Here is a 12,751-nt window from a genome sequence, read left to right on the forward strand (position 1 = left end):
GGGACCGCCGCGACTTGAGGTAAAAGCGAGGCGTGGCAGCCGCCTCCCGGCCGTCTTCTCCCGTCCCGGGCCTAAAAGGCGGGCAGCGGCAGCCCCGGCCCCATTTCCAGCGCCGGGAGCCTGAGGTGAGCTTCCCCGGCGGGGTCACCAAGCAAGTGCTGGGCAAGTGCTTCTGTCCTCTGGGCAAGTAACGCTGTCCTCTGGACTCGGGAAGAGCTGGAGGTGGCTTCTTGTCACCCACAGCTCTCAGCTTGTGCTAGGCAAAGGTGTGGGTGCTTCAGCTGCAGCAGGCCGCTCGTTGTAAGTTCATCTCTGAGCGGTGCTTTAATATTTCAGGAGGCTTCCTATATATTTTTTGTAAAGCTTGTGGTGCTGGTTTGGCTCGTAACAGAACTGTTTCTGCAAGAACCCAGTGCACACAATAGTAATGTGTGTTTTCTCTTTCCTGTTTTTACAATAAAGTCATTGGTTGAAGACCCCAGAAGACGCTCAGGGTTCAGGTAAGCCTTGTGCTTAGCCATCTGGAAAGCGTATTCCTGCATTTCATTAGAAAACTGCAGCTACAACCAGCAAGCTGGAAAACTTTGGCATGGGACTGCTAAAAGCAACTCGAGTTGTATAAATAGGTCGTAGCTGTGAGTCAACGTTATTGTTCATTACTTCAGCAGGATTTGCTTGCATCTCTTTCATCAAGCAGAGCTCAGAAGAGCCTTGATAAATTGGTGTGTATGCTGTTAGACTCTTTTTACGAGTAAGAAGCATACTCCAATGAAAGTTAAATTAAACTCATACAAATCGATTTACGTTAATTAAAATTGCTACTGCATGTAGTTCTGTTGACACCTGCAATCAGGAGACTATATAGCCCTAGGAACACCATAAACACTTACCCACTCTGTTATATTAATTTTGTTTCCTAAAAAAAGTGGTTTAAAAATCCCTTCTGAATTCCTGAGTTCCTTCCAAAGAAAGAACTTGCTCTCGGGATGTAAGTGCAGACCACTTGATGACAGAATGAACGGGCTGACAAGCCTTCCTCTGGCAGCGTGGCTGTGGGTCAGACTGCAGGGGCCTGAGGAGCTGTACAGACCCTTCCTGGAAATCAGTAACAAAATGCCAAGAATGCCCTGAAGATGGCAGAGAAGGCCAGCCTTCAAAACAAGCTCAGAGGGCAGAAGCGTTTTCCGCTTTTGCAGGCGTTTTGAAGCCTTGATTATAGCAAGGCTTTTCTCATTTGCTTTTTCAACTGGAGTCTTAGTGGTAAACGCAGCACAATAGCACAGTGGCACTGCAGACTGTTAGCAAAGCCCTGTGATGTCTGTTTCAACGATGTTTCTCTCACACTTGTCTGGTCCTTTCTCCTCACCATTTACTTGCGGCCCATTCAGTCATGCTGCTGCATCTGTCTTTAATGTTGGTACTTTAAATAAGTTTAAGTTTTGTGTATATATTGTTGTTTGTTTTGTTTTTTAATTCAGATTGTGCTACTGAATTATTTAAGAGTAAGTCCCTGACAGTGATTATCCTAGCCTAATGATGGCGATAATAGGCAGTAGGAAAGAAAGAGAGAACAAATAGCAAGAGGAGACACATCTTAACCAGACTTCATTCTTGGTTAAACAGTAAGGCAAATCTAAACCCTTGGGTCACCATGGGCTCAGTGTTGTTGTCATCTTTCAGTGCCTCTGGAGGAAGAATAGGGAAAGAAAAGCAGTAAGTCACTTCCAAGGAAAAGGTATTTGCCTGAGGGACCTACTGGTAATCCCTCCACTGAGAGGACTCGGGGGGCTGAACAAAAAAGCAAGCTGTTTGGGGGCTCAGGCTGTATTTCACCAGGGCTTGCTATTGCCAGGTTACAAGAAGGTACCACGAAGACAGGGAGCTTCAGGGGAGGGAGAGTGCTTGGTCTGTCTGAGGGCAATGATCAGCAGCTGGCTGCTCTCCTGTCTGCCTGCATTCAGTTACGGGATGGGGGCTGCCTGTTGGTGGAGAAGTGTAACTGGAAGCATTCACAGACCTACAGGAAACAGCAGACAGCATAATGCTGATTGTTTTTCAGAATCCAGATGTGCTGAGCTGACAGAGCGCAGCTGAGCTTTCTCTCTCCTGAAAGTGAACCTTACGCTGCTGTGATTTGTAAGGGGTTGGAAGGAAAGATTGGAGAAGGTAGGAGAAGGTCTTGAGGAATTGTGGAGCTACTAGGTGGGATGGCTGGTTTGGACAGAATAGCGAACAAAACTACTCCCAGTAAAGGAAAGGAGTTAGTGCCCAGCTGGAGTTTACTTCATAGTTTTCTCCATAGCATATTAATGCAATCCCTCCCATAAGACAAGGTCCTCAGTCTGTGTATTTTCACACAAAGCCTTGATTTCTTTGCTTAGTTGTGCTTACCAAGCCTCTCAAAAAGGGAGAGAAAAGATCAGACTATAACAGAAAATATTAGTAAGCAGTGACAGTAAGATGAAATTTGGAGGTCTAAAACACACGCATATATATAAAAGTTTTGTCAGTGGTTTCTTGGATTTCACTTTATATTATTCTGTATCCTAGAGCCAAATATGGATGAGGACAGTTTGATGATCCCCATCAACAAAGATGCTTATGAAGTCCTTAAGAAAAGAGAGCACTGTCTAAGTAATCTCCTTAACAAAAAGTTTGCTTGTACATTCACCTTTGGAAGTGTAAAATCCACTGCTGAAATATACAGAACAACGCTAAAGCAGGGAATTCACATATCGGTTTGTAAGGATGATCTAACAAAACACGAAGTCGATGCTTTGGTGAATGCAGCCAATGAATACCTAGAACATGAAGGAGGCCTTGCTTTTGCTCTTTCGAGTGCTGGAGGGCCAGAAATAAAAGAGGAAAGCGGCATTTATATTAAAAAATATGGAAAACTCGCAGCTGGCAAAATAGCAGTGACAGGTGGAGGGAAGCTCCCATGTAAGAAAATTATTCATGCAGTTGGTCCAAGGTGGTACATGCTTGAAAAAGCAGAATGTTGTGTCCTGCTTGAGGAAGCTATTGTGAATGTCCTGAAATACGCTAATGCCCCAGAAAATGGTATAAAGTCTGTGGCTATCCCAGCAGTGAGTTCAGGTATTTTTGGCTTCCCACTCAATTTATGCGCTCAAGTGATTGTAATGGCTATAAAGGGATTTTTTGAGAGAAGTCCACCAGGAAGTCTCAGGGAAGTCCGTCTGGTGAACATTTGTGAGAAAACAGTAGCAGAAATGAAAAAGGCCTGTGAAAAGTTCCTGGGTGATAGCAATTCGCTTCAGGAAACTGCTCCAGCTTCGCCAAGACATCCTGTACCTGTCATCATAATTGGAAACTCTCGCTTGTGTATCTTAAGAGGACACATTGAAGAGCAAAAGGTAAGTTCATCCTGCAATATCTTGAACGTGGAGTTGCCTCCGAGTCCCTACAGGCTTTGGAGTCTAAGAGTACAGAACACCTTGTACTGGTCCATGAAATAGCTGTCTCCTCATCTTGATGAAAATTTATGAAAAATAAATAAGCTATATCTGCGAGGAGGTATTTTTTTAAATGGGTTAGAAAGCTTTTATTTCTTTTTTTGCATACATGCTACTGTGGGATAATAGTAAGCAGCTAAATATTGGATGATTAATAATAATATATCCTTATGTTTTCTCTTTTTATTGTAACATCATAGGAGTTCACATTTTATAACGCGTTCCCTAGAAGTCTACTCTTTGCCTCGTCTTTTTCCCTATAATCTATGTTGTCATAGCTGTCAGCTGAAAATAACTTAAACAGTTGGTGTGTGCCTTACCTTGCAATGATGCATCATTAAAATTGAATCGCTTAACATTTTTCATTAGAAAACCTGACACAAAATATGCGAGCCTAGTCATAGTATTCCAACAGAGCTGTTGGACTGAAAGCTTTATCACAAGAAAGGCATTTGCTTTTAGCAAATACTGTAGCCTTAAAAAAAATCCAAAGCTACTAGGAAAATATGCTCCAAAGTCTTGCATTTTTGGATAATCTCCATCAAAAAGCATTAGCCTAGTTACCGCTGTTATCAGTGTTCTGTAAGCACATTTTAATTTTACATATTTAATTTGAAATATATCAGACCTGTGATTGGGAACGGGCTGTTTCCACAGGAAGTGGAAGCAAACATAGCCTTGCAGTTCCTCAGTGTGCACTGACCCCAGTAGTTTGGCTACCAGTGCTGGCTACCCTTAAGCTGTGAGCATTGGTGTGAGAGGGGGTAACAGACGTAGCCATAGTTCTCTCCTGCTCAGAGATAACGGGCTGCAGATTTGCATTTGATGAGGTGCCTGTAGATCACTTCTATGGCTGCAGTAATAACTATGTTGACCATGGTAAGATGAATTGAACGAGTCTTATGCACACTATTGGCTTCTGAATAAAAATATATCTTTGCTGCTAGCAGGTGTATGCCCTGATGTATTCCAGCACTGTGCTTAGCAGTAGTGAGAGAACCTTTCAAACAGCTGATCTGCTGCAGCTGGGATTTCTTAAAGGAACTGTTCCTGGAAAGAATGCTCTCTGTAGTAGCAAAACTTGCAAGTACAAAACTCAAGGTATACTGTAACTTTGAACTCTTTTCTTCCAGACTGTAGCCATTGTTACCTCCGTGTCTTCGGATGGCAAGTTTTACTCTCCAGTTTCATCACCAATGATGCAGAAAGCGGGTCCAGCTCTTCAAGAGGAATTTGTGTCTCAGCTTAGGCATTCTTCATACTACAAGGAGCTCATAATAACAAAAGGGTATAATCTACCCTGCAAGCAAGTACTGCACATTGTATGGCAACAATACAGACACGTGGTGTTACTGTGTGAGGTGATGATCAGTTAAAGTAGGTTGTAATTGAAGATTTTCATGTTGAGTGATGCGAGGACTAAAACACTTCTTTTTCCTGCAGCAATTAAAAGAAGCAGTTACCAAATGCTTGTATCACATTCGGGATCTGAAATCCCCCTCAGTTTCTTTTCCAGCAAAGGGGATTTGGTCAAAAACGCTACCTGAGGAAACAGTGGCGGAGATCATGATTGAAGAGGTTTCAAATTTTGCCAGGAAATACCCTGAGAAGTTGTTAGATGTGCAGTTTGTCTTTTGCCCAGATGACAGTGCTTCCTATCAGGTAATAAATTTGTTGTTAACTACCAGTAAGGTGAACCCAAAATAACTAAAAAATACTTCTATAGATGACTACAAGTTAAAATAATTTGAATTGCATACTACTTACGGTATTGGTGAGTGGCAGTTTCCCTATCAAGCCATTTGTCTTTCATCAACAGGTATTAATCTATACAAATCTTTATTTTTCCTTCACTAATTCAAAAGTCTTCACCCTGTGATCTGATAGCAATTTACGAGATGCCAAATCCACTGCCTAGCAGAGCAGTGCTTTCAAGGCTTTCCAAGTGAGATCATGAAGAGGAGTTTTGGGGTAAAGTTAGGGAGACAGTCTGGGTTTTAAAACTGTGTAAAGATTCATCAGCATTAACTTGCAAGTAATGGACACCTTCATCTACTGAGTTTCGCATGTGCCACAGCCACAAGGTATTGGGAAAGGTGCCATTCAATGTGTAAGGTATCTTACCTTAGGAGACTTAGAAGAGCAGAAATGGTGATAAATATGAGCTGTTAACATGCTATCAGAATTTGTTGTGTCATCAGAACTGTAAAGTGCTTACCGGACAGAGTTTTGAAGAGACTTAATTGCATATTCAATAACAGAGGTTACAAATTGCTCCTAAACTTTTCTCTTTCAAGGCTTTCCAGAGAAAGCTTAATTTGGTAGCAAGAAAAGAGGAAGAAAAGCAGTATAACTGTGGAAGCAATCATCCGAGTAAGTAATGAACAGAATGGGCATTGCGAGTGAATGAGCGGTCCAGGTTTGAGGATCTGAAATCACATTCCTTTAAACATAACTCTGTATTTGCGTATGTGTCATGGGCAAAGGCAAAAATGCAGGAGAACTCTGCATGTTGATAGTTCTAGTGTTCGGTAAACACTAAAAGGGGTGTAATCATCAAGGGAGAAGGTTACACTTATTCTGAAACTGCATTTTGTAAAAGTTATATGAAGACTTACTAAGTTAATAATTTAGTCTGCTTTTTACAATTACTAGGTTACCATACAAAGGAAGTACAAGTGCTGAGCTAACTTGTCAAACTGCAGTGTTTTGTCTTCTGAAGTTAGATTCAAGATGGGAGATAATTATGTTCAAAATGAAGTTTCCTTAGATTTGAAGTTCCCTTAAATTTGAAGAACCCATCTGTGATAGTTACATATTTTCTTCAAAGTAGTCATTTTTCATCACAGTTCCCACCATGCCAGGAACCAGTGTGTATCATAAACACTGAATGAGGGATGTTGTTTCAAACGCATTTACCAAGCTAGACACAAATTTGTAGATGGCTACCATCAGCCTCCAGCCGCATCTTTAAGTGATGACTGCCACTCCTTCCTGCTCTGACAGATACTTTCAGTTACATCAGCATCTCCTCTTTGTGTTTGCAGGGATTCAGGTAGAGGGATTCATATGAAAGTATCTGATGTGGATACCTTAAAGTAGTGATTGTCAGGTCTGCTGAGCCCGACTGCATTTCATGGATTTGCTTGGGATCTGTTTCTTACACATATTCATATTTTTTAAGTTATTTTGAGAGCAAACATAGCCAAAATGGCATTGCTAAGACAGCTTTAAATGGAAGGTTTTCTGTGCCTTTTACCAGTCTCCTTCATTTTCCTTCCTTTGGGGTTTTAGCATTGGAAACCATTTGTTTTTATAGATTTTTCCAGTTTTTTTTTTTTTTTTTTTTTTTTTTTTTTTTCCCCAGTTATTTACTTCTGGCTAAATTTAAAAAGAAATGCAATAAAACTTAGGCTGGCCCTTGTTGACTACATTTTAGGCTAAACATATAACTGTGTTCCACACTTTCATCGTGTTAAGCAAATGTGATAAAACTCAGCGCCAAGAAGCACGTCCTTTGTGTTACTGCTACTGGGTTCCATCGTAGTTTAACTTTTGGCTGGGACCTTGCTGGCAGGCAGGGGAGTTGATGACTACACATGATGGAGCTTATGGCTGTATTTTTAGTTCAGGGAAATGAAGTTGTTCCCTTAGGCTTGGGAATAGTTATGTATTTTCAGGGTACAAGTCATCAATGCGCCAAGCCTATGCAGAGAAGCCTTAAATAATAACTGAAGTGATTATTATCCACTGTAGGAAAAGTCTGAAAAGGGAAAAGATGCTGTCACTTGAAACGTAACTGTGTAGGATATGCATGAATAAAATATATAATGGCACTGATTTACTTCCTGCTTAGAAAAAAATCTAAAATGTATCAGATAACTTTGTTTTCCAGAGCAAAATTTCAGAAGGATATGTTGTCTCTGTTAATTTTGGCATTAATTGTCTGTTTCACTTACAAGATTTGCCATTTTGACGTTGATAGGAACGAAACTAGATGCTCCCTTAGAAAACTTGCAAACAACGAAAAATGACAGCCAGTGCTAAACTTACTGGAAATCATTTAGAAGAAGACACAACAAATCTACGTGTGCTTTTTTGTTTTTGTTTTTCCTGTAAAAGTTCTGGTGTCTAATCTCTTTTTTTGAGTGTATCAGAATAATAGAATGTTTTTTGCACTGCATGTCTTGGTTTATATATAGGAGTTTTTAACAGTACTTGAAAGTTTGTCACTCTTGCAATGGCCTTACATAAACAATTTGTGTTCCAGGTACAGAGTCAGACAGTCAAAGCATAAGGAAGACTCCCAATAACAAACCGGCTATCGAACTTAAGGGGAACACACATATTGCCCTGAAAGCAGCAGTATTGTGGCTCCAACGCATCATACAAGCTCAGGAGAGTGCTCAGGAGAGTCGCCATGCTAGTATTGAAAACAACTTCATCTTTAGCCTTGGTAAAAAGGAGTTTGAAGAACTATCTCGAGAGCAGCATTCTAGTGTGCATGTATCAGAAAAAGTGAGAGGTGGGAAAGCGAGCCTAGAATTTCACGGCCCCCCTGATGCTGTCATTGATGCAGTGCTTGCAACTGAGAAATTGCTGCTTCGAATGCAAGAGAAGACTACAGCCAAACAAGAGGAACTGCTGCAGTTAATGGGTGCGTGAAGTAATTAAATGAATAAGTGAGTAAGTACATACATAGGAGGGTCAAGTATGAAGCAACATACACCTGGGTATTGCTGAGAGTGGACAGATGTACATTCAGTGCACACATAGACTGAGCATTGCTTTAATTACTGATATTACTGTACTGCTATCATACAAGCCCTTGAAAGACCATTTGTTGGCTTACTGCCTTCAGTCACTCGCTTGGCAGTGTTCCCAGCAGGGCACGGTTTATCCAGGGGCTGGCTGTCGCTGCACATCCAGCTGTCATGCTGGCTTCCTTCAGAACAGCGTAGCTTTAAAGCCTGACCACGGGAGACTTACAAAATTCACACTTAATTAACACGTACTTTTGCTGAAGTCTTTTGCTAGCTACAGCTGTACCACTGTTGGGCTGCATCCTTGACTTTCATTAACAGTTGATAGAATTAGTGGAATTACAAAATGCTACCGAGTGATCCATTTTTCCTTGTGCTTGTATAGTAGTTTAAGAGACACCACTATATGGAAGCTTGGCAATAGAGAGATGTAATGGAGGAGCTACATTACTTTTTTGATTATCTTTTTCTATTTTCCTAATAAATACACAGCAGAAGTGTGTGTGTGTATATATATAATTTCCTCTCGATATTAGCCTCTGGCATTACTTTGGAGACTCCAGCGTTCTTTGTTCTTAACTAAACTACCAAAATAGTGCATTGAATCCTTCTTCCTTTCCTTTGCTTCAGATATTATCATATACAAAAATTTTACTTCCTTATTTGTTTCCAGGCCAACCAAAAGCAGATCAGCTTTCAGAAGGACCCCTTCACAAGACAAATGCTACTAAATGCTTCCAGATTTCACAGGTAGAATCACACCTGCAGGAGTTTAAGGACAGACAGAAACAATTTGAAAAGGCTGGGCTTCACGTTCTTAAGGTAAAGAGGGTATTCATGGCAAAATTAAATCTCAGCTGATATATTTGAAGTAACTTGTTTAATATATGCTTTAAAAACTTGAACTATTTCAATATATTGCCTTTAAACTTAATATCAACTTGGCCTAATCCTTAAAATAGATGTAGTTTTATTCCCTATAAAAAGTATTTTGAACATACTGCAAATAATCACTGAAAAAAGGCATGGTTAAGTTTTGAGAAGTCCTTTTAGCTGTTCTGTATATTCCGTCTCCTATTTCATGCTTCAGATGTTCCTCAAAAGGACTGTAGAGAAATATGAGATGGAATGTTACATAAGTACAGTATTCCAGGACACCTTAATGCAGTATCTGTTTTCTTCTTGTGATCTTGGCATCAAAAATCAGCAATTGTATTTGTCAGAGCTATGATTTAGTGAGTAGTTTGCTAAAGTTGGGATCTTTCTTATCACTGCTTTACTTAATGGAAGGAGCATGAGGTTGTATAACACAGGGAAATACGTAAATTTGTAAACAGTTTAATGATAACAGTAGGTAACTGGAAAGCTGACTGCCACAAGCCTAACTGCCTTTCACATGAGAAAAGTATTCAACATTGAAATAATAGCAAGTAGCAACCAGATGAAACCAAGTTCTTTTTGATCTGTAGAACTAATTAATTTGTCGAGTCTCAACACAAAAGCTACCTCGGAATTTAAAACACTGCAGGGCTGAGCATCAGTTGTAGCTCAGTTAACTGGCTTTAGTAGAGCATAACTTTGATCATGTTTCAGCAAGTGCTTGTCTTCAGCTGAGCGGTCACAAGCCTGGTATAAACCAGTTACTGGAGAAGAGGCCGTGCAGGCCCCTGGTATTGGCAGTTCCATAAGCCTGTGAGTAGCCTACTGGTCTGGTCCGCTCTGCAGTGAGGTGTTCAACCTGCCTGAAGTTCTTTGTGGTGCTCCTCATGCTGCACGCATGCAGCTGTGCTTTCAAGACACAAGCTAACATAAAGGCTGTCTTATCGATGGACCTCTTTCCCCAAGAGTCCAATTTACATTAGCTGTAAAGTTCTGATCACTGAGAGCTGAGGTTCTCCATGCCTGCCAGGACACTTCCAGTTGTTTACAAGATCAGGCTGTACGCAGCCACAAAGCTTATTCTCACATATGGTTGATCCTCAGTCTGCTCAGCACTACGTAACTTCAGGAAATCAGTACAGTAAGATACATTCCTGCTGATTTCAGTGAGAGGCGTTGGATGACAGCATGGCTGCTACATGGTCAGTGCATATAACTTAAATCTAAAGTTCTTACATTGAAGAACATAGCCTGAACAGAGCTCTTCTGCATGTCATGGATACCGCTCTGTTTGCTTACACTAGACTTATGTTACAGATTGAAAAAATCCGTAATCCTCTTCTGTCTGCTGCATTCCAACAAATGAAAAAAAATATAGAAGAAAAAGGAGGTTCCTCCAACGTATCCCACAAGTTGTATCAACGTGTTCCTGCGGAGTTCTGTACCTTGGTATGCCAGACAGGATTTCATAGAATATATTCTCCACCAACAGGTAATGTAACTTGCTATGGCACCTTTGATCAAAATGAACAGTCACTTATGGTTGAATTTGGATTGAAATCAGAAAGAATGGCTGTCTTACACAAGAAGTGCTTCTTACCAGGGTCTGATGAGCTTTTTTTTTTTTTTTTACATATATATAGCCAAGATTTTAGTGTTTTCCCTTCCTGATACTGTAGTCAGTAAAGCTCTGGGAGGATAAACTTGGATTCTTGTCTAGCCCAGCCACTGCGGACAGAATTGTTAATCCACATCTAACACCACGTCCAAGTTTTACTTTGTTGCATCACTCTGTAAAGGTCCAAGTCCATATTTACTTGCTGCAAACAGGCAGTCATCAGCTTGATGCTTTAAAACATGTTCAAAACTATCACTGAATTGAGGCTGGGAGGTACTTCTGAAGGCCTGGTCTGATGCCCTGCCCAAGACAGGTGCGATCGGAAGAAGCAGGCAGTGGCTGAGCAGAGTGCCAGGCAAACTAGAGCAGAGGACACTTAGGAAGAAAGTATGGAAAAACACTCAAACAGAAAGCTCATTGTCATGGTTTGTATGAAATGGTCTAATAGATGGTGTTCAAGATGACTTCAGAAATAGAAAGAATAAAGTTTTAGTGCCTCATCCTGCAATAGATGAAGGGCAGTAGCATGTGATACTTTGCTTGTCAAATGCAGAACTGGGATTTCAGGCAATAAACTAACTAAATAAATGTGCATTTGCCTTTCTTTGTCTATGCAACAAAAATAGCACATATTCACACTTTCAAAGTAATAAATATGAAGGTCTCATTTATTTCTCTGCATTTTTCCACAACAACATAATAGCATTTTTATGCAGTACTCTCCTTATAAATCCCAAAGCTTTTTTTGCAGCTTACATTATTAAAATCTTACCTTCTTTGGTGTGTATCAGAATCCTACTGCATGGGTGACATAAGTTTTTATATAAATACATTATACCTTCATTTTTCTATTACTGGCTTACCAGTTAAATTGGAATAGTCATCACTGGAGTAAATCAGAATGGCCACCAACTGTCATTGCTTGTGATTTCAATGCTAGCCGCAAAAGCCACTTAATGTAAATTTACTTCCAAGAGGCTGACACACGGAGCAAAAACATTAAATACTGAATAAAAAAAGCAGTCTTTTAGTACTACCACCCCAAAAGAACCAAATGTTAATGACTTTTTTCTTAAAATATTTTTTCTTTTCCAGATCAAAGGTACGGAGCTGGCATCTACTTTAAAAGGAACCCAAAAAGCCTAATTGAGGATGGAGGGGATTGGGAAAAAGACTCTAGAATGTATGTGTTTGAGGCTGATGTCTTAACAGGCTTATACACTGGAGGCAGGCAGTCTTACATTATACCACCAGCAGTGGAGGGAGATGCCACTAAGATGTATGACAGCTTAGTAGATGATGAAAGCAATCCAGGCATCTTTGTTATTTGCAACAGCATTCAGGCCCTTCCACATTACTTGTTGACTTGCTCCCAAGTGAAGTAGAGGCACATGGACCTCCGCAGAAACCAGCAGCATCCTGAGTAAGCGTTAGTCAGAATGCTAGCTATGGTGAAGCCCCCCTCAGAACAAAGTCTGGTACTTAAACCTCAAGAGGGTGCTCTACCTAGTAAAGTGTTGTGATCAAGGAACCTCTTGACAGCTCTGAAATATCTACGAGGACAAGTAAACTGGTACCTTAAGGAGATCAGAACAATCTGTGAGTTCATCTGTGTATGAAAATAGAATGGAAAGCATCACAAAATAGTTCAACGTTTATCTGTCTTAGTATTCTTAGCACATGACTACACATGACATGTTTGCATTAGTTGTCTTTTTTCCCCTATACTTCCTTAATCTAAGATGTTGAAGAACCCAAGACATTGAAGTTGATTTGATTCTTTAGTCTTCTTTTGACTGAAATGGACAAACGTATCAGGTGAATGCTGTTTTCCACCTAGGGCTTTGCTGCTAAATACACACTTAAGACAAACATGAAGCAATGCTTCAGGATTTCTAACAGTAATTGCTATTACAGTTTTTGTTAAGAAATTCCAATCATTGTAGATTCCTGTATTCAAAATAAAAATTATGAATGATACTAGCAGCTAATAACTTTTTTTTTCTTATGGTACA

The 12,751-nt window shown here is 40.3% G+C and overlaps 1 protein-coding gene across 1 annotated transcript; it reads left to right on the forward strand.

The window, feature by feature from the left end:
* Window positions 1-187: 187 nt before the first annotated feature.
* On the forward strand, window positions 188-12,719 carry PARP9 (poly(ADP-ribose) polymerase family member 9). The gene is made up of 10 exons (XM_035332424.1): window positions 188-300; window positions 463-500; window positions 2,551-3,377; window positions 4,610-4,837; window positions 4,920-5,138; window positions 5,774-5,849; window positions 7,747-8,133; window positions 8,913-9,061; window positions 10,436-10,610; window positions 11,832-12,719. The coding sequence occupies exons 3-10, from the start codon at window positions 2,559-2,561 to the stop codon at window positions 12,119-12,121; spliced, it is 2,343 nt and encodes a 780-aa protein (XP_035188315.1). The 5' UTR covers window positions 188-300; window positions 463-500; window positions 2,551-2,558; the 3' UTR covers window positions 12,122-12,719.
* Window positions 12,720-12,751: the final 32 nt, after the last annotated feature.

This window comes from Oxyura jamaicensis, chromosome 7 (genome assembly GCF_011077185.1).
Source record: "Oxyura jamaicensis isolate SHBP4307 breed ruddy duck chromosome 7, BPBGC_Ojam_1.0, whole genome shotgun sequence".
Lineage (NCBI taxonomy): Eukaryota > Metazoa > Chordata > Aves > Anseriformes > Anatidae > Oxyura > Oxyura jamaicensis.